General features: G+C 36.5%; 1 protein-coding gene, 1 non-coding gene and 1 pseudogene across 2 annotated transcripts; 1 reads left to right on the top strand and 2 right to left on the bottom strand.

Annotated features, from left to right (window-relative positions):
- The window catches only part of LOC136217026 (uncharacterized), an 80589-nt pseudogene extending 61067 nt beyond the window's left edge, over nt 1–19522 (top strand).
- Nucleotides 2748–5092, bottom strand: LOC136218346 (pentatricopeptide repeat-containing protein At2g30780-like). Its single transcript, XM_066005155.1, has 2 exons — nt 4541–5092; nt 2748–4084 (listed from the first exon to the last, which is right to left on the bottom strand). The coding sequence occupies exons 1-2, from the start codon at nt 4949–4951 to the stop codon at nt 2966–2968; spliced, it is 1530 nt and encodes a 509-aa protein (XP_065861227.1). The 5' UTR covers nt 4952–5092; the 3' UTR covers nt 2748–2965.
- On the bottom strand, nt 10875–10981 carry LOC136221063 (small nucleolar RNA R71). Its single transcript, XR_010684854.1, has one exon. It is a non-coding gene; the product is annotated as a small nucleolar RNA R71 (small nucleolar RNA).
- Nucleotides 19523–22499: the final 2977 nt, after the last annotated feature.

Here is a 22499-nt window from a genome sequence, read left to right as displayed (position 1 = left end):
TTGATAAGGAAAGGTATTTCGCGGAAATATATGGACATCATAAAGGACATGTATGAGGGAGCATGCACTAGTGTACGTACTAGTGTTGGGAAGACTGAAAAGATCCCTATTACGATTGGAGTGCATCAAGGTTCCGCACTAAACCCATTTCTTTTTGCCATCGTTATAGATGAACTAACAAGTTCACTTCAAGATGGTATACCATGGTGCATGTTGTTTGCAGATGATATTGTGTTGGTTGATGAGACGAAAGAAGGAGTGGAGAGGAAGTTGGAACTATGGAGACAAACTCTAGAATCTAGAGGCTTTAAGTTGAGCCAAAGTAAGACAAAATATTTGGAGTGTAAGTTTAGCGGCCATAGGAGTAGGGAGGCAGGGACAATCACCCTAGATGGGAGAGTTGTTCAGGCATCAGATTGCTTCCGATATTTAGGATCTATTATCCAAACGGATGGAGAAGTAGATGGAGATGTTGTTCATAGGATTAAATCTGGTTGGTCGAAGTGGAAGAGTGCTACGGGTTTCCTTTGTGACCCTGGCATGCCTAATAGATTGAAGGGAAAATTCTACCGCACGGCAATCAGACCAGCATTGTTATATGGTACGGAGTGTTGGCAGTGAAACACTGTCACATCCATAAGATGTCGGTGGCGAAGATGCGTATGTTGAGATGGATGTGTGGTCATACGAAAAAGGATCGGGTGAGTAATGAAATAATTAGGACAAAAGTAGGGGTTACATCTATTGAGAATAAAATGAGAGAAAACCGACTAAGGTGGTTTGGCCATGTGAGACGTAGAGCGCTTGATGCGTCGGTTAGCAGGACCAAAGAGTGGCAAAAGGATGTAGTGGTGAGGGGTAGGGGAAGACCTAAGCAAACTTGGAGGAGGGTGATCGAGAGTGATATGAGTTGACTGAGAATTGAGGAAAATATGGTAGTGGATAGGACGAAGTGGAGCATAGTTTTAAAAGGCGAAAGGCGAGTCAATGCGACAAGGGAAAAATATCGCCTTGAGGCGAGGCGACGGCCTCTCGCACGTGAGGCGACAAAAAATTAAAAAATCAAATGCAATTAAATTAACTCAATAAAAACTAGTAGTACTTAAAGATAGTTTAATTTTTAAACTTGTAAACCAAAATAACTTAAAGTCTAATAATAGAGTGCTAATTCTTAAATCAAAATAGCATAATATCAAGCATCTTCATCCCCCAAATCCAACTCCTCATCAAGATCTATTACACCTGCAAAATTCAATCAATTGAAAACATCTTAATAATAAAAATGATACACAAGTAATTTATTATAATAAAATTCCACAAAAAAAAAAAAAAAAAAATCAATTCAAAGCATAAATTCAAATCACATCTCAAAGCTAGAATTTCCCTCAAAAATTCGGCAGCATAACAGCACAATTACATGGAAAGAAAGAAAATATAAGAAGAAATAGTGAAGAAGAATTAGAAACCCTAACCCTAAACAGAAAAAGAAAGATGAAATAAAGAGGAAAGGAAATAAAAAACATACCGGTGGTGCTTAATGACCGGCCGCCGGTGAGAGAACCGTTGGAGAAGAATCGGTGGTGTTGTGAAGAGAGAGCCGTTGGAGAAGAGAGAACGTTTCTGTTCTGCTTTTAATTGTATCGCTGGCTGTCTCTCTTCTGTCTATTGGTCTTAAAATCTATTAATTAGGGGTTTTTTGTTTGTTTTTTTTATAAAAATACTGGTTTATCGCCTGACCTACAAGAGGCGACCGCCTCTCGCCTCAAACCGCCTCTCGCCTGAGAGGGTGAGGCGGTCGCCTCTTGCAGGTCCATCGCCTTCCATTCTGGAAGGCGATGAGGTGATCGCCTCTGTCGCCTCTCGCCTGAGGCGACCGAGGCGATCGCCTTTTAAAACTATGGAGTGGAGGGAGCGAATTTGTGTCGCTGACACGACTTGATTTCACGGTTTTATATGATGGTTCATGTTAGCCGACCCCGAATCATTTCGTGACTAAGGCTTTGTTGTTGTTGTTGTTATGCAATATGCAAAAGAATATTTGAGCCAGTTTAAGTAGTTCTGAAAACAAACTGGAAAATATAATAAAATCTGAAAATTATAAAAGAAGAACAAAAATGAAAGGAGACTCAAGATTATAAATCTTAATGGAAGATATATATTTCAATGAATCAGAACACAGTTTCTTAGATTTTAAAGAAACTGAGATTTTTGAGGCAAAAGTAAACAAGGCATGCTTCTCTTAAGGAAGAGATAATATATATATATATATATGTATATATATACATATATATATATATGTAAGACAATGGGAATTAGAACAATTGTTGTTATGTAGAAAGACATTATCAAGGTACTACAAGGCATAGCAAACTAAAAGTCGTAACATGGAATTCAAATCTCAAGCATATCTAACTCTGATGGGCTTTTTCTGAAAATAGGTGCTCATAGATGAGAAGCAGCACCAAAACTTCTGTACTTAAGGATAACTTGGATAGCCAAAAATGCAAATTCTACAAGCTAACGCAATCTCAAAATCACAATCAAAGTTCAAATGTATGACTTCTTCCTACAAACAAGCCTTCAGTATGTATGCCTCATAAATAAGAAGAAAAAGTATACTCATGAGGCATAAGATAAATCATAAACAACCGGATCAGTCACTACCAGAGAATCTTGCACAAGTATAAATGCATTAAACAACAAGAGACAATAAGTAAATAAAACCCAGCATAAAACACAATGCGCACCTGTGAAGCTATGGACATCCCAACTCCATATTAAGTTTTGACGAAGCATTAGCGTGATCAGTCAATCTTGGCAGTTTGTGATTCACATTATGCTACAGTGTTAAAAGGATATGTTATAATGGAGATGCCCCCAAAGGAATCCCATCTCTATGCTTGTACATTGAATCTACATCTTGAAACCTTGTAATTTCAACTCAGGCTTAGTAGGCATGGATTTGTTATGATGGAGATGCCCCATAAGGAATCCCATGTCCATGCTTGTACATTGAACCTATAACTCGGTTCACCTTGTACTTTTCGCCACATGCTGAATAGGCATAATACAATATCACAAATGTCTTCTTTGTGCAGTGAATATTGAAGTTCTTCATCTCATTAAGGACACTCTCCATTTCATCAAAGCGCTTTTGTGATCCATAGAGGATCAGTTTACAATGATATAGAGAGCGGCAGATTTTCCATCCTGCACATTCAGCACGCCTCACAAAGTCTGCAAGCCTGTCAACTGCATTGCACCTAAAATAGCTCGTAGTAATGGACTTCATCACTTTGATAGATCTAATAGTGGTCTCACGCCTAAATGCCTCATCAATTAAGTTCTCCATCTCCTCTAACAAATCCTGTTCCGCATAAAAGTTTATCAATTTAACATTCAACCATGACCTGTATTGATTCTGTGGAATGAGATTTACTAGTTCCTCAATCTTTTCAACTCTACGAGTGATTTTACTCTTACAATATGCACTTATCATTGCCCTGATCAATGGCATCTCCTTAGCATTAACATGATCTTTGACCAATTCATATATCTCTTCCATCTTTTTTAAATTCCCAGAATGAGCATAACCTCGAAGCATTAGCATGTAGGTTCTAATATCAGGCTTAACCTGATCCGCCTTCATCATTTGAAAAGTATTTTCCATACTATCCCACATCCAAGCAGTGATGTAACCAGCTATTAAATACTTGTATGTGTTCAGGTTTGGCAAGATATTAAATTCCTTTAGTTCCCTAAATGCTTCCTCCATGCGATCAACCAGCATTAGTCGACCAAAGACTGATAAAAGAATGTTGTATGTTACAAGTGAAGGGCCAAAATTTGCTTCCTTTTTCAAGTCAAGAAACAATGACTGACATTTATCAGTGTGGCCATTGTACATATAAACACCCATTAGTGCATTATATGTCGATGTGTTCTTAAGCTGCTTGTTACTAGCCTCAGTAAAGAGATCAACTGCAAGATCAACATTTTTACCCCTACCAGCAAGAGCAATACCTTTGGCATACTCACTTGTAGTCATGGGAATTATCGCTAGTGTTCTTCTCCAGTGAAAGACCTATAGAATACAAGTTCAAATATTTATATAGATCTAATGAAGTCCAACCAAAAAAATACCCTCCACTTACATATGCATGTAGTTTATATCATATTTCTAACAACTTATAGAGCTCCAATATGCTAATACAGTACAAAGAAAAGGAAAAGAGTTTCCCTTAAATTAACAATTCTCTAACGTTCTAAATTTTATGAAAACGTAATAAACCCCATCCATTGTGCTATACTAAATCTGGAAGATAGCTTATCTAAGATTTTTTTTTTTCCCTCTGATTAAGAACTATATGCCACCAAATTGCAAATGTACAAAACGAACACTCAAACCACTGTGGATGATTAGAATAATACATTGAAACAAATGCGATGAACACTAATCCAGACAAATTAAAAAAAAAAAAAACGAATGGCAGATGCGAAATAAATTAGTAAGCACAGTGATATAAGCCGGAAACAACACCTGTAGAGCTAAGCGAGGGCATGAAACTAACTGATTGAGGAGCTCAATTAAAGCAGATCCACCTCTATACCTCCTGAACAAGGAAGTACCTTTCTCCTCCAAAACCCCAATAACCTTATCGAAATCGTCAGCATGTTGAATAACTTGTTCTCGCAGAAGAGAAACCGATTTGGTCAACTCCTCCCTAGCATCCGAATCAGCATGAGCAATATTGTCAGCGAAGAGCGCGATGGTTTTAGAGAAGAAGGTGGGAGAATTGGAAGTATGAGTTCGTGCGAAGGGGAATCTGTAAATGGGAGAGTTAGCAAGGGGAAACAGGGAAGGGATTAGGGTTCTGGTAATTGCAGGGAATATATTAAGGCAGAGCAACTCTGCTTGGGCTGCGTCCGAGATTTTGAAGATCCGCTTCATGTTGTGGTAGTTAGAAAAAGGAGGTAGAATGCCATCGTAAAGGGTTTTTACAAGGGTTTATGTTCGTCTAAAGAATTAATGGAGAAATATGTGCCGGCGCCATTCATGGATGCTGGAGCTGGACATTGATTCTAGCCTAGGGCTAACCAGATTTCGATTTAAAACCCACAACCAGACAGCTCTCTTCTTTAAGGGTTAATTACAAATCTAGCCCAACTAAAAGGGTCATTTACATATCTAACTCATTTTGCTTCTATTTTACCAAATTAGACCATTTCATCCACTTTGGATAAAATTACCCTTAGTTCTATTGATCGATGGATCGATTTCTGATATCAATCGTTAGCGATTTTTGAGATTTTTGAAGTATTATGTTTAATTTCTCATAGAAATGGTATGTTTTTAGCTTGTACCTTTGCTTTTTTTCGTTGGTTTTGTCTCTTTCTTCATCTATAATGGTATCGTTTCAATTTTTTCAAATTTCCACCATTTTTCTCCATTGTTATCGCATTTGTGACGAAATTTGTCGCATTTCGTCACAAATGCGACAACAGTTGTCGTATTTCGTCGCAAATGCGACAACATTTGTCGCATGATAAAAAATTGAAACGATACCATTACAGATGAAGAAAGAGGCAAGACCAGCGAGAAAAGCAGGCGTATAAGCTAAAAACACCATTTCTATGGGAAATTGAACTTAATACTTCAAAAATCTAAAAAATCGCTAACGATTGATATCAGAAATCGAAGAAGAAGAACCGAAGAAGAAGAAGAAGAAGGAGCAGATCCATCGATCAATAGAACTAAGGGTAATTTTATCCAAAATGGATGAAATTATCTAATTTGGTAAGATGGAAGCAAAGTGAGTTAGATATGTAAATGACCCTTCTTAATTGGGCTAGATTTGTAATTAGTCCCTTCTTTCGTTCGACTCACTTCATTTTTCATTACCAATAAATAGAGGGGGTCGTTATTCCCAGCCTCCATTTCCCATCTCTAGCCTCGTGAAAGGACGAAAATGTTGTTTCAGATGTTGGGGACGGGGAATGGGCTTTTTTTATTCTCCCGACATGCGGGCGTGTGACTATAAAAATAGCAATGGATTCAATTAAAACCTGTAAATGCTATACAATTTTAATTAAAACCTGTAAATACTATACAATTTTAATTAAAACCTATAACAATAATATAAGTTCATGAATAAATATTATCAATTAAAACGCATAAATCCATATGCATCAATGTAATCTATTCCAAGCTGCTCTCCTGTCAGCATAAATATTGTCCAAGTGATGAACACTCGGATCACGAAATCTATGCCATTGGCCGGGAATGGGAGGCACTGGAAATCCATGTCTTAAATAAAGACGTATATAGTGTTCATAATTCCCCAAATGACAAATGACAATCTCTCGCTTTGGTGGTCTTCCATCGTCTGAACACATCGACAGTATAGTACAACATCCTAACTGTGGCGCAGTAAAAAGGAATATCACTACAGTCAACACAGATGCAACAACATATAAGTCATTCAGACTCACCATCCAGTGGGACTCACCACACCTCGCTCCTGTCCATCTAATACGTGTGAGGGCATCATTTACTCGGTTCTAGAACACTGGCTCATACATATCACGGTGGGCTCGCACCTCATTTTCTATAAGCACTCTCAACAGCATCCACTCCTCCTGATTATTTGTGATGGCATCGGCTAAAACACGAAATCCACAGTTACCATCTGATACAACATCTAGGTATCTAGTAATATATGGTACGATGAGTCCCTGAGCCCTATGTAAATGTTGGTATCCGCTGGTATCCGCATCAAATCCGGCTGCAAATATGAATATATGAAGTTCGTCAGTGATAATATATTTACTTTAACATGAACTTATTTATTACGAAAATAATAAATACCCGGTATCTCATTATTATGTACAGAGGACGGTGAGCTTCAGCCTCGACTACGACTACTCCTCGAAGTAAAAGACCGAGCACGACCACGTGCACCCTGACTATACTCATATGCACTCGGATTGCGCTTCGTAGATTAACTTCCCTTTGGTCTACCCCTAACTGTATTTTTAACCTCGGGTTCTTTGTAACTGCTTTAATCCGGGTTAATTTGATCATGGATGTAGACAGATATGCTACGCACCATTGCAGGATCTAATTTGTCAACTTTTTCCACAAGAAAGTGAAAAAACCGGTGATCCTCGGACCCATCACCATATACGGGAGCAGTACTTGGTATGTCACTCAAACCATCAAAAGCAAGAGTTCTCCAAAAAGGATGGATGCGGTCCACACTAACCAGCGTATTCGACTCAATATGTTTTTTAATTTCACATGCACAAGGAATACCATGAGTCATGGGCAACACACATCCGCAATCGCTTAACACATCCACACTCAATCTGCGCATACGCACCGTCTCATCATACAGTACACGCAAATAGTAATGTGAAACATGTAAGTTGAGGTAAGTGAAAGGAACTACGTAGTTAGACACCACAGATCTTCGTCTCGAGTTCTCAAATGAGTATCTGGTTATATAAAGTAAAACATTACAAAAACTAATTTCTTATAATTAAAAAGATTAAATTTAATAACGGAAAAAATGCCTTACTTGATCGCATCAATCTGAGCCTCAATGTCTTTGTTCACCTTCGCCCACACTGTATCAAGTAGACCTGGCAATTATCGTGTTCGTGTCGTGTCATTTCGGGTTCGTGTCAAAGTCGTGTTAACCTGTTCGGGTTAGTGTCGATTTCGTGTCGTGTTTTCGGGTTACATGTAATTTTGTTATGCATATATATTAATAATAACTCTTAAAAATATAAGAAGATATGGTACTGTTTTTAAACATTTTATATCATTTTTAGATTAGTATGTTAACAATAATTATCGAAAAGTTCGATAGTATCATGTTAGAGGGTCATGTAATGTGTTTATAACAATTTAGGAAATTCAAATCAATATTTGCAATTAATAATTATAATTTTATTATCTGTATTAATAAAGTGATATAAAAAAACACGAGAGAATATAACAATAATTTTCAATATCCGTGTCAGTTTCGTGTTTTCGGGTTGACACGAAAATGACACGAAAATTAACGTGTCATTTCGTGTCGTGTCAACTTTCGTGTCGTGTCATAAAACCCTAAACACTAACACTAAAAAAGCATGTCGTGTTCGTGTCGTGTCATCGGGTCGTGTGTCGCTTTGCCGGGTCTAGTATCAAGTGCTCCGGTAGATGAATTCAACCACTGCTTCAACTGTGCATGTGCACTCTCTACTCGGCATGTTGTTGTGTTTCCTAAGTGCAACACATTGTTCGTCCACGCTTGACAGAACTTCTCCTTATGCACTAGCCATGTGGTCTCCACAAACTGTATCACACGAGGTCATTTGGCAGTAGTATTCTTCATGCTTCTCACTGCCTCCTTATATTCGACTACTGTCGGCGCTTTAATTATTTTTTTCCATTTGGTATTCTTAAAAATTTCTCCAAAATCCTTCATTCCAATCAACTTGCCTACTATATCCTCCACATATTTATTAATATGTCACGTACACAACAAATGATGAGTTTCTGGAAAAACCTCACTAACTGGTCTCATCAATCCTAACTCCCGGTCAGTAGCAATGGCTGTCGGATGCACATTACCTCCAAGCAAAAGCCTCAATTTTTCTAAAACCCACATATAACTACCCTCAGTCTCATGTGTTAAGCCCAAAATATACCTAAAATATCATCAATAATTACATCAATATTGCTACGAATTTATGCTATTTATACCTATTTAGAATGCTTTTACTCTCGAATATGTTTCTTTCATGCAAGGTACATAAATATTTGGTAAAATCCAAATAGGAGTAAAAAGAGCTCAAAAATAGAAGAAAAGCCCTACAAAAGGAGTCGAAGGCGACGAAAATTAATAACGCCAAGTCGAGGACACGAACGAGAGCAGAAATTCAGAAAAAGCTCTGTGCCGCGATCGCGGCCCCCCTCTTTCACGGTCGCGACACGCGCCTTCAGCCACTTCTTCCCTTCGTCCGAAGCTCAACTTGATGCTTCCCCATTCATAGTAGTGAATTTGATAAATCTCGGTACGAGCAGGAGATTTGGAAGCCATTTTGCACACTTTCGTTTTCAACAAAACACGACTGTTCGAGTGGATAAAGACGTCCTTCCGCAGCGGACACGATCCTTCACAACGGACACGACATTTCAATCAAGTCTCTTCAACATCTATAAATAAAGAGTTGATGGAGAGTTGAAAGATATATGTGATATGTATAGAAGAAAGAATTAGTGTAGAATTTATGCAGAAATTCCAAATCCAGTGATTCAGAGATTAGAAGTTCATTTCTGTTCAAAGCAATATGCTGTACACACATTGCTTACAAATTAATAACAAAATTCAGTAACGTTTAGACATTGTTCCAGTTTAGTTTTCATTTTGGTAGAGGCCGACCGTATCCCTATTACGAAGTTACAGCGAGAAGATTGAGGAGAGGATTCGCCCCTAAGCCTGACAAACTCTAACGAAACCCAAGGAAAGGATTGATCAACCCATTCACTTGCACGCCGTCGAAGAATTCAATGCTCCATGTTCTCTGTAAACTTGTATCAATTTACATTTCATCTAATAAAGTTCGTTCTATTCGATAGATCGTTATGCAGCACTTATGGTAACCAATCCACTAAAGGGACTGCTGGTGTTTTCATTAAAACGTATTTAATCCAAAATCTTTACAAAGGAAACTTTGTTGAACACTTAGGCAAATTATCATCTCGAAAGAGTTTTAATTTGATTAAGGGCAACTATCCCGAAAGGGTTTTGTCGCGTTCAAAGCCAATTAATTAGAGGTTCCGTCATTTATTTCATCTTTATAATTCGTACAAAGTTTAAAGTTGTTTCTTTGCTTAATGCAAACAAATACATTAGTTTACTTTTCTAAAAAGTACTAAACGCTCTTGTTTTGCAAATTCATTCTTAAATCAGAATGTTTTCTAACGTTTTCATACTCTAATCTAATTCTCATTCTAGCAATTTCAAAACCAAAACCGATTAAAAGATTTTTCCATATTAAAAACCTTTAAAAGTAAAATTCAACCGATTATAAATAAGTTTTGTTAAAAAACGTTCCCTGTGGGATCGATATCTTTTATTACTACAAGCGTATACCGTGCACTTGCGGAAATCGCTCAACAAGTTTTTGGCGCCGTTGCCGGGGGACGCCAAAATTTTTGACAAAATTTTAAATTTTTCGTGTTTTATTACGAATCTAGGTTTATTCATATTTATTCAAACTTTTATATTTTATTTATTTTCAATTACTAATATATTTGCTTTTCAAAAATTCTGTTTTGTAGGTAGTTTCGGTTCGTGAAAAATTTCAAGTTCATGCGCAGTTCTCGAAGTTCGGGCACGTCACCAGACCCTTTTGATCCAGAAATTGAAAAGACCCTTAAAAAGAACAAGAGAGAAAAGAAAAACAAAAACAAAACCCCAATAAAAACTAAAATTACCGAGCCAGAAGTAATGGCGACACTTATGGATTACGCTAGGCCAGGAGTGGCCGGTGTAACAAATAGTATAGTTAGACCCCAGATTAATGCAAATCAATTTGAAATTAAGCCAGCGTTGCTTAATATGTTGCAAAATAATGTAACATTTTACGGGTTACCTAACGAAAATCCTAATACCCATTTGACAAATTTCTTAGAAATTTGTGACACTTTTAAAATACCAAATGTGACTGCAGAAGCAATCAATCTTCGCCTTTTTCCTTTTACTTTGAAGGATCGAGCCAAAGAATGGTTAACTTCTATGCCAGCCGCATCAATTGAGACTTGGGAGCAATTAGCCCAAGCATTTTTATCAAAAATTTTCCCTTTAGCAAAAACTGCAAGAGTCATTAAAGAGTTAACGTCTTTTTCTCAAAATGATAGTGAAACTCTTTATGAGGCTTGGGAACGTTTTAAAGAACTTCAACGTTTATGCCCACACCACCAATTGCCCGCTGAACTTGTAATGCAAACATTTTATAATGGACTAAATCCTTCAACTAGAGGTTCATTGGACGCTATGTCTGGAGGGTTATTCATGAAGAAAACATCTGCCCAAGCAAGAGAACTTTTGGAGGAAATGGCAATCAACAGCAGTATGTGGCCCGCGGAACGTGGGCACCTACCATCAGCGAAACCATCATCCTCAACAACATCATCAGTTAAAGGTATAGTGAATCTTGATCCAGTAGTGATGTTGCAAGCCCAATTTTCTGCCTTGTCGCACAAAATTGATAGGTTTATGGCCCCATGTGATCCTAATGGTCAACCAATCCAAACGGATGTGGATTACGAAGGTATGAGTGAAATTGAACAGGTAAACTTTGTCCAAGGGCAAAACCAAACTAATAATCCTTATTCCAATACATATAATCCTAGATGGAGAAATCATCCTAACTTTAACTGGAGAGATAACAACAACAATAATGTTAATGCTAATCAAAATCGTACTACTAATTATCAAAATCAATCAAGAGATTCGATTAGCACTTTATCTTCTAAAATCGACAAATTCATTGATGCTATGAGCGGAAAAATAAGTAATCACGACGATGGTTTTAAACGGATCGAGAATAAATTCGACCAGCTTATTAAAAACCAATCATCTAGCATCCATAATTTGGAGATTCAAATTAGACAACTCGCTAAATCAATTCCATCCCGCAAAGAGGGAAGCCTTCCAAGCCATACGGAAGAAAATCCGAAAGAGCATGTTAAGGCTATCACTATTCGTTCAGGGAAAAATTACTTAGGTCCGGAAATGCCCGGAAATTCGACTTTACCTGGAACTGATTTACCAAAACCCAAAGAAGATACTTTAAAACAAAAAGATGCACCGATTGACTCTAGTACAAAAACTTTTGTACCCAAACCACATTTTCCACACAAAGTCCGCAACAAGGACTATGATAAACAACTTTTAACATTTTTAGACAAACTTAAGAATTTGCATATTAATTTAACGTTTATGGATGCAATTACGTAAATTCCCAATTATGGTAAATTCCTCAAAGATTTAATTTCAAAGAAAACCAGTTGGGACGGAATTTCATCCATTTCACTAACTGAAGATTGTAGTTCGATTGTGTCAAGTAATTTGCCCACAAAACTCAAGGATCCCGGATGTTTTACCATTCCGTGTAAATTGGGAGATATAGAATTCCCAAGTTGCCTTTGTGATTTAGGAGCAAGCATTAACTTGATGCCATTATCTATTTTTAATAAATTAGGATTAGAAGAAGACATCAAACGTACCAATATGGTTTTGTAATTAGCGGACCAAACCACTAAAAGACCTTACGGTATAATTGAGGATGTTTTAGTTAAAGTTGACAAATTTATTTTTCCTACCGATTTCGTTATTTTAGATTTTGCTTATGATGTAAATTGTCCGCTAATATTTGGTAGACCGTTCATGAACACGGGACATGCTCTAGTTGATGTGTCGGAAGGGAAAGTAGTTTTACGAATAGGAGACGATAAAATTGAGTTTGATATGAACCAAGCGATGAAATATCCTATGGAAGATTTCGCTTGTATGAAACTCGATTTAATTGAAGAATGTGTAAATGATATTGTTCAGAAAGAAGAAATAATAGAACCTATAATGAGTGAGGAACCAGAAGATAAGGACCCAGAACCTTTGATTCGAGAAGATGGACCAGTTCCGCCTTCGATTGTAGTTCCACCTGAATTAGAACTTAAGGAATTACCAAGTCATTTGAGGTACGCTTTCTTAGGCGAAGGCGACTCTCTACCTATAATTATCTCTAACAAATTAACACAAGTTCAAGAAGAAAAATTGAAACAAGTTGTTAGAAATAGGATAGGAAGCATGGGTTGGCAAATTTCTGACCTAAAAGGTATTAATCCGAGTATTGTAATACATAGGATTCACTTAGAAGAAGATAAGCCACCTAAAGCGGATAGGCAAAGACGCCTAAATCTGAACATGAAGGAAGTGGTAAAAAATGAGATTACTAAACTTCTAGACAATGGAATCATCTATCCTATTTCGGATAGTGAATGGGTTAGTCAAATCCATTGTGTACCTAAAAAGGGAGGCATAACAGTTGTAAGGAATGAAGAAGGTGAATTAATACCCACACGAACCACCACTGGTTGGAGGGTTTGTATAGATTATAGAAATCTAAATAAAGCAACTAGGAAAGATCATTTTCCTCTTCCTTTCATTGATCAAATGATCGAAAGGATAGCTGGTCATGCTTTCTACTGCTTTTTAGATGGTTACTCCGGATTCTTTCAAATATACATTTACCCGGATGACCAAGATAAAACAACTTTCACATGTCCTTACGGAACATTTGCATATAGAAGAATGCCCTTTGGTTTATGTAACGCACCTGCAACATTCCAACGTTGTATGACTGCGATCTTTAATGATTTCATTGAAGATATCATGGAAGTTTTTATGGACGATTTTTCAGTTTATGGAGATTCTTTTGATTCTTGCCTAGAAAACTTGGATAAAGTTTTGTCTAGGTGTGAAGAAACAAATTTGGTATTAAACTGGGAAAAATGTCACTTCATGGTTGACGAAGGAATTGTTTTAGGTCACAAAATATCTGAAAAGGGATTAGATAGATAGAGCAAAAACTTCAGTAATAGAGAAATTACCCCCTCCAACCACTGTTAAGGGAGTAAGATCATTCTTAGGACATGCTGGTTTTTACAGAAGATTTATTAAGAATTTCTCTGTAATTTCCAAACCACTTACTAATTTACTCATGAAAGATTCAACCTTTGATTTTAATGAAGAATGCGTTAAAGCTTTCGAAACATTGAAAACTGCTTTAGTCAGTGCACCTATTATTGCTAAACCCGATTGGGATTTACCATTTGAAATTATGTGTGACGCAAGTGATTTAGCTGTCGGATGTGTTTTAGGTCAAAGGAAAGATAAGAAACTTCATGTCATTTATTATGCAAGTCACACACTGTCTGGTGCACAATTAAACTACACCACAACAGAAAAAGAAATGTTAGCCGTAGTTTTTGCATGTGACAAGTTTAGGTCATATTTATTAGGTTCAAAAGTTATTATTTATACCGATCATGCAGCATTAAGATATTTATTTGCTAAAAAGGATGCAAAACCACGTCTAATTAGATGGGTTTTATTATTGCAAGAATTTGATATAGAAATCAAAGACAAAAAGGGAGTAGAAAACCTTATCGCCGATCATCTATCGAGACTTGAAGATGAGAACGGTCCCATAGGTGAAACTGTCGGTATACGAGATGATTTCCCTGATGAACATCTCTATCAAATAAAAAGTGTCATGTCACCTTGGTATGCAGATATTGCTAATTATCTTGCAGCCAATATTGTCCCGGAAGGATTAGATTTCCAACAAAAGAAGAAATTCTTCTTCGATATTAAACAATATTTTTGGGAGGATCCTTTTCTGTTCAAGACTTGTGGTGATGGGATAATTAGGAGATGCGTTGGTGAAAACGAGTACGAATCCATAATGTCAGAATGCCATTCTAGCTCTTATGGAGGACATAATGGAGTTAACAAAACAGCTGCTAGAATATTTGAAAGCGGTTTCTTTTGGCCTACGATGTTTAAAGATGTCCGTTCATTTATTACTCGTTGTGATAAGTGCCAAAGAACAGGAAATCTAGGAAGGAAAGATGAGATGCCCCTCACAACAATATTAGAAGTTGAAATCTTCGATATGTGGGGAATAGATTTCATAGGACCCTTTCCCCCTTCTAATGGTAAAACTTACATATTAGTTGTCGTTGATTATGTATCAAAGTGGGTTGAAGCAATTGCAACCCCGACGAATGATTCTAAAGTTGTCATTAATTTTCTTGACGATATATTTTATAGATTTGGTTGTCCAAGAATTATCGTTAGTGATGGAGGTACTCATTTTATAAACAAGAGTTTTGAAACTCTTATGAAAAAATATGGAGTACGCCACCGCGTATCAACGCCATACCATCCTCAGTCAAATGGTCAGGCGGAGATATCAAATAGAGAACTCAAATGGATTCTCGAAAAAACAGTTTCATCCACAAAAAAAGATTGGTCTTCAAAACTCAATAATGCGTTATGGGCGTACCGTACTGCATTTAAAACACCAATAGGAATGACTCCTTACCGCTTAGTATATGGTAAGACATGTCATTTGCCAGTCGAATTAGAACATAAAGCCTATTGGGCTATTAGAGAACTTAACTTTGACTTACATCAAGCAGGTAAGAAACGTTTGCTCAATTTAAATGAGTTAGATGAGTTGCGTCATCTATCTTACGAAAATGCAAAGATTTATAAAGAAAAAGTGAAGAAATGGCACGATGCCAAAATTAAAGTCAAACACTTTAATGTTGGGGATAAAGTGCTTTTATTTCATTCACGACTTCGTTTATTTCCAGGAAAACTTAAGTCCAGATGGTTAGGACCATATTTAGTCGTCAAAACATTCGATTATGGTTCTTTGGAACTAGAAGGTCCTAACGGAGTTCGATTCAAAGTTAATGGTAATCGATGTAAAATCTATTACGAAAATATTTCACAAATTGAAATTCCGTTCGTAACAAGATTATCTGACGTATAAATTACTCAGTTTTTCTTGCACAGTTTATTTTGTTTTTCTTATGTTTTTGTTTATTTTATTTTATTTTATTTTCAAAGTGCCATTTTTATGATTAGATGATTTTATGTGGTGATTTAAATATATAAAATATTTATATTTCATGATTTTACGTTTGATTTTTAGGAAATTAAGATGAATTTGAAGTTTCAGGCAATTCTCTGCCGAGAATTTAGAATTCCCTGCCGAGAATCCCTTCATTTAAGAATGTCACAAACAGGTTTGTATTTCTCTGTTCATACCGAGAATATTTAAATTCTCTACCGTGAATCAGGAAGTGGCTTTGATGCCTGATTTCCGCAAGGAAATCAGCGTGTCGCGACCGCGGCTTTGCCATTCGCGGTCGCGACACGCGTATTTCCTGCACTATTAGGCCTGAAACACTCTCACCCTTTCGACGAACCTTTTGGCAATTGAAACATTAAGTTTCTTCATTCCAGAAAGGTACAAATTATACCTTTTCATGGTTCAAACAACACCTCTTTTCATCCTAAACTCTTATAAATTAATCATTGAGGATGCAGGTTCTGTTACATTTCATTTTCATCTTTGTCAGAACTCTGATTTTTCTTCACAAACACCGTTCTTCGCTAAAGTTACACTAACTTTGCACCATGCCTACCAAATACAAATCACCTAGGCACAATGCTGCCTCAATCAATAAACGCCCTGACCTATCCAAGCGATATGGGGCGTTTTTTCCTATCTTCAACCATGATGAAGGTAGGCGTTATTGGAATCTCCGTTACACATTCTTCACCGGAATGTTGTATATGGATGAATTCCTTAACAACCAACTTGGAATCAGTGATGACATGCATCGCTACATGGAACGCCTAGGGTGGACCAAATTTGCCAAAATGCGTTTTCCAATCATAGGTGATTGGATTATAGAATTTTTCTGTACCGTTCGTTTCACTAATAAACGACGAGTACGTCTCAGTTTTCGTCGAGACGGTGAAATCTTCACTTTCGGCTATCCCGAGTTGCATGCTTGGTTTGGTTTTCCCCCAAGGGATACAATCAAACATCATCCTGGGCGAGACATGACATCCTCGGACATTTGGAGAATGCTCACAGGATTCTGGCGATTCAATTCAAAACTCGCCTATAATCACTCTTTTCGCTCCAACTCCATGCTGTATCTACACAAATTTTTGTGCCACAGTTTGTTCGGACGCATATTCAGTAGTGTGGTCCGTGACACAGATTTGTATGTTCTTGGAGATATATTCCAGGGCAATGTAGTGGATTCTTCCAAAATTCTGATGGAAGGTCTTGTCGCCGCTTCTCGATCCAAAGATAAGAAGATTGGGTTCGGCAATATAATCTGTGGAATAATTCTCGGTTCAAAGGGTACTATTGATGTTCCCTGTAGTGATGATGAATTCTTCCCGATAATTGACTATGAATTTCTCGAGCACGAAGGACTTGTGAAACGTGTCTTTCGGGCAGGGCCTACATTTTTGTCTGCACCGGAACGTGAAACTTTCGTGCAGTTTCAAATTGATCGTTTTAAGGCCAGAGATATCCCAATAGATAGGGATGAATATGTAGAATAGTTTACGTTTTTCATTGTTGTTTTTGTATATATATTTTGTTTTGTTTTTTACTATTGGTTTGTTTTTTTCATTATTTGTACATATGTTTATATAATAAAAATCTTATTTAGTTCAATTCTTAATTTTATTAACCTTATTGATTTGATCCAATATCTATACTTAACATATTTTATATGGGTCATCTCTATATATTCTTACTCAAAATTAAGATTACACAACATTCACATGAACTAATACGTTTATTTTTATTATGATTCCACACGTTTATCTAGATTTAATTTTATTTATAACTCAATTTATTTTCAATGAATTAAGTTATGATTTAATCAAATCAATTCATGTATTAAATATGTATTAATATGCACTTATAATGCATTTAATATGGTTCTTTTAACTTATTTGCATAAATAACCATTTAAGTTTCATTAATTCCTTATAAACCACTTTATTACTCTTTAATTTTATTTATTAAGGTTACACCTTTGGTTTTCCTTGACATTAATGACATTTATTTAAGTTTTTAAAGTGCAGGAACATTTTATTTTAAATTCAGGAACCATTCCACAACAAATAAATGCACAAACCATGACAAAAGGCACCTAAATATGCATATTTACCCATTCTCTACCGAGAATTTATTAATTCTCGGTATGAGCAGAGTTTTTGGCATAATTTCAGGGCGAAATCGCCTGAAATTCGCGTGTCGCGGCCGCGGCTTTGCCATTCCCGGTCGCGACACGCGCTAAACTTGCCCTATCCATTCCGATTTTGCTACCTATTTTTGCCTATTCCTATTCCTATTCTACCTATTCACCTACCTCTACATCCCTATATAAACCTACCTCTTACACAAACCTCACATCACCTCTATTTTTACCCAATCCCTTACTCTACCTCTTCCCCAAAAATCTACTTTTCCCTCTTCCCAATTTATTCACTCCAATTTCTATCCTATTTCCTATTTTCAATCACTTCCATTTCACAACCCCAAACTCATCTTCAAGCTTAGGTCTTTCTCTTTCACTTCTTCCTCTTCTTCTTCTTCTTCTCCAACCCTAAAAACCCTAAACACCATCACCATGGTTAGGACAAAGCGTGTTGGTAACAAGCCCGCTGTTACGGAAGCTAATCGCCTCCGGATTCAATGCGGAGCTTATTTTGACATCTATTCGGAGGAAGAAGCCTCTCGTTTCAAACATTTTTCACAAGCCGACCGCCAATTTGTGGATATGCACTTCTTAGACTTCCATTCGGTAAGAGTATTAAATTTCTCTACTCAAATTGATGCCTTTATTGAAGCTTTGGGTTGGCAAGAGTTCGTTAATATGCGTTTCCCGCGTATTAATGAGTATGTTGTGGAATTTTTGGTCACTTTATCCATGAACAAGAAGAAAACTTCAATTTCTTTTAGGAATAATGGTATCCCTTACACCATTGATTATGAAGCAATGGGAAACATGTTTGGCTTCCCTACTTCTGCTTTTTACGATAAGCCTAAGGATTTTGATAATGATGCTGTTTGGCAAACTCTCTCGGATCAAGATTATTTTAATTCCAAAAACACTTCAAGCAAGTTGATTAAGTACAATTGTGTGTTCTATTTTCATAAATTTTTGAGTTTCTCCTTGTTTGGTCGTGTTGAGAGTTCAAAGGTCCAAGTTCGGGATTTGTATGTTTTGGATAGTTTGCTTAAAGGTTTGAGGATTGATAGTATTGGTATCATGTTTGACAATTTGTTCCGTGCTTCGAGGGCTACTACAATTCAAATCCCTCTTTGTAATTTTATCACCGGTCTTGTGTTGGGAGCACGGGGTGAATTGGCCGACTATGACATGTCTACCTACCGTGGGTATGTTCCGCTTTTGGACATTTCGGCTCTTAAGCGGGCTCACTTATTGCTTCCGCAAGGTCCCCCCGTCTTTATTTCGTATGCCTCCCGTATAGCCCACCTTCGTGGCACTATGGGTGGTGGCGCTTCAAGTTCTCAATTTGTAGGTACCGAAGGCGGCGGAGATGCGGAAGGAGAGGAGGATGCACCACCGGCTCAAGCACAACCCCAAGCACCTCACGCGGAGGATGATCCGGTAGATTTGAGGAGGATTTTGAACCAAATCAATTCCAACAATCGCTCCATGAATCTACGCATTGATGATTTGGTTGAAAACAATATGGTGATGAATGACAACCTCAACCTTTTGAGGCGTGAGCATAGATCGACTCGGCATCGGATGCTTTCCTTTTTCCGACGCCGCAATGTGGAGACGTCGCCAACACCTCCGGATTCACCACCTCATGCTTAGGTTGTTTTCCTTTCATTTTATTTTTATCTTGTTATAATTTGGTACACTTTTCATTTTCTTATGTTTGGTACAATTTTTAATGTTATGTTGAATGATTAATTTGCTCAATTTCAATCTTTGTTTCGTATTTTATGTTTTCTCCATTATTTTTGCAACAATGAGGACATGATCCACTTTAAGTGTGGGGGGAGACATTCATATATCAATTTCTACACAAATACGAACAAATGCAACGAATGATATTCATGCAAATGCAACACATATATATATTGCAAAACATTTTTCACAATAACTTAACATTTTCATAAGTTAATATGATTATTTGTTTAGGTTATCATTATCAATAGAAATAATATTTCTATACGGGTAATATTTCAAAAAAATTCACAAATCTCCGATACGATTTTAAGTATAAAAATTATCTTGAGTGAATATAGTTAAGTTAATAAATTCTTTATTTTCAATCTCTATTTTTATATCATGCAATTCATGATTCAATAAATCTTATTTTAAATTTTCAATTAGGTTTATAGGCATTAAATTGAACTAACAATTTTTTAGCTCGGTTTGATTTCGTCTTACATTAACACCAATTGAAGTTTTTAAGGAAACTTTAGCCATAATACATGTTGAATTTTAAATCAATATAGGATGAATGTGCTATTTTTCTTTTTCCCAACTTACAATTTTATAATTCATGTTAATTAATTGATTAGTTGAATTCTTAACTTTTGGCCACGATTGCGACCAACCTTATCACAATCGAGGTATGAAAGGGAAGAAAATTAAGTACCGTTTACTTTTGGCCACGGTTGCGACCAGCCTTATCACAATCGAGGTATGGAAGGAACGTTTAAATAATAAAAACAAGCGTGTATAAGTTTAAAGTAACGATTGCGTCCACCCATGGCATGGTCGGTACCTCTTAAGCAAACACAAAAAGAAAAAAAATAATAATAAAATACGTATAAGGTTACGGTTGAAACCACCCTTATTTCGGGCGTAACCAAGCAAATAAAAACAAGTACTTATTCATTTTAATATATCTTATATATTAGTTTAGGTTTGGGAAAGGAAATTTAGTGCTTTGAAATGCCTTGAGATGAAAGACTCAGTAACATGCGTGCTTATACATTGTCCCGAATGCTTCAATTCAAAATTGGAAATACAAGACGAATGATATATCATATATTATACTCAGTTAGTTTAATGTTTTGCGTATACATTTGCCATGCGAAGTTAGTCTTTTCGGCTTAACTAATTTAAAAGGTAATACAGAGATATATGTTTTATTTTCATAAAGAGATTAGTTAGAGAATAAATTCAGTGAAATTTTGCTCGGGACTAGCAAAAGATTAAGTGTGGAGATTTGTTAAGCCCAAAATATACCTAAAATATCATCAATAATTACATCAATATTGCTACGAATTTATGCTATTTATACCTATTTAGAATGCTTTTACTCTCGAATATGTTTCTTTCATGCAAGGTACATAAATATTTGGTAAAATCCAAATAGGAGTAAAAAGAGCTCAAAAATAGAAGAAAAGCCCTACAAAAGGAGTCGAAGACGACGAAAATTAATAACGCCAAGTCGAGGACACGAACGAGAGCTGAAATTCAGAAAAAGCTCTGTGCCGCGACCGCGGCCCCCCTCTTTCACGGTCACGACACGCGCCTTCAGCCACTTCTTCCCTTCGTCCGAAGCTCAACTTGATGCTCCCCCATTCACGGTAGTGAATTTGATAAATCTCGGTACGAGCAGGAGATTTGGAAGCCATTTTGCACACTTTCGTTTTCAACAAAACACAACTGTTCGAGTGGATAAAGACGTTCTTCCGCAGCGGACACGATCCTTCACAACGGACACGACATTTCAATCAAGACTCTTCAACATCTATAAATAAAGAGTTGATGGAGAGTTGAAAGATATATGTGATATGTATAGAAGAAAGAATTAGTGTAGAATTTATGCAGAAATTCCGAATCAAGTGATTCAGAGATTAGAAGTTCATTTCTGTTCAAAGCAATATGCTGTACACACATTGTTTACAAATTAATAACAAAATTCAGTAACGTTTAGACATTGTTCCAGTTTAGTTTTCATTTTGGTAGAGGCCGACCGTATCCCTATTACGAAGTTACAACGAGAAGATTGAGGAGAGGATTCACCCCTGAGCCTGACAAACTCTAACGAAACCCAAGGAAAGGATTGATCAACCCATTCACTTGCACGCCGTCGAAGAATTCAATGCTCCATGTTCTCTGTAAACTTGTATCAATTTACATTTCATCTAATAAAGTCCGTTCTATTCGATAGATCGTTATGCAGCACTTATGGTAACCAATCCACTAAAGGGACTGCTGGTGTTTTCATTAAAACGTATTTAATCCAAAATCTTTACAAGGAAACTTTGTTGAACACTTAGGCAAATTATCATCTCGAAAGAGTTTTAATTTGATTAAGGGCAACTATCCCGAAAGGGTTTTGTCACGTTCAAAGCCAATTAATTAGAGGTTCCGTCATTTATTTCATCTTTATAATTCGTACAAAGTTTAAAGTTGTTTCTTTGCTTAATGCAAACAAATACATTAGTTTACTTTTCTAAAAAGTATTAAACGCTCCTGTTTTGCAAATTCATTCTTAAATCAGAATGTTTTCTAACGTTTTCATACTCTAATCTAATTCTCATTCTAGCAATTTCAAAACCAAAACCGATTAAAAGATTTTTCCATATTAAAAACCTTTAAAAGTAAAATTCAACCGATTATAAATAAGTTTTGTTAAAAAACGTTCCCTGTGGGATCGATATCTTTTATTACTACAAGCGTATACCGTGCACTTGCGGAAATCGCTCAACATCATGCTTCATAATTGCATAGACAATCGAGAAGTTCTTGTTTGAAGGCGTCATTCCAATGATCTCAAAAAATGGCATTTTATACTTGTTTGTTTTATATGTTGAATCCATGCCAA

This window comes from Euphorbia lathyris, chromosome 2 (genome assembly GCF_963576675.1).
Source record: "Euphorbia lathyris chromosome 2, ddEupLath1.1, whole genome shotgun sequence".
Taxonomy (NCBI): Eukaryota; Viridiplantae; Streptophyta; class Magnoliopsida; order Malpighiales; family Euphorbiaceae; genus Euphorbia; species Euphorbia lathyris.
This window is presented reverse-complemented; position numbering and strand designations above follow the sequence as displayed.

Excerpts from the sequence above, each read along its gene's own strand:
- LOC136218346 (XM_066005155.1), bottom strand. The coding sequence starts at position 4,951 with ATGAAGCGGATCTTCAAAATCTCGGACGCAGCCCAAGCAGAGTTGCTC. Across the intron at positions 4,085-4,540 it reads GCCCTCGCTTAGCTCTACAG|GTCTTTCACTGGAGAAGAAC; the intron begins GTGTTGTTTCCG and ends TGTATTCTATAG.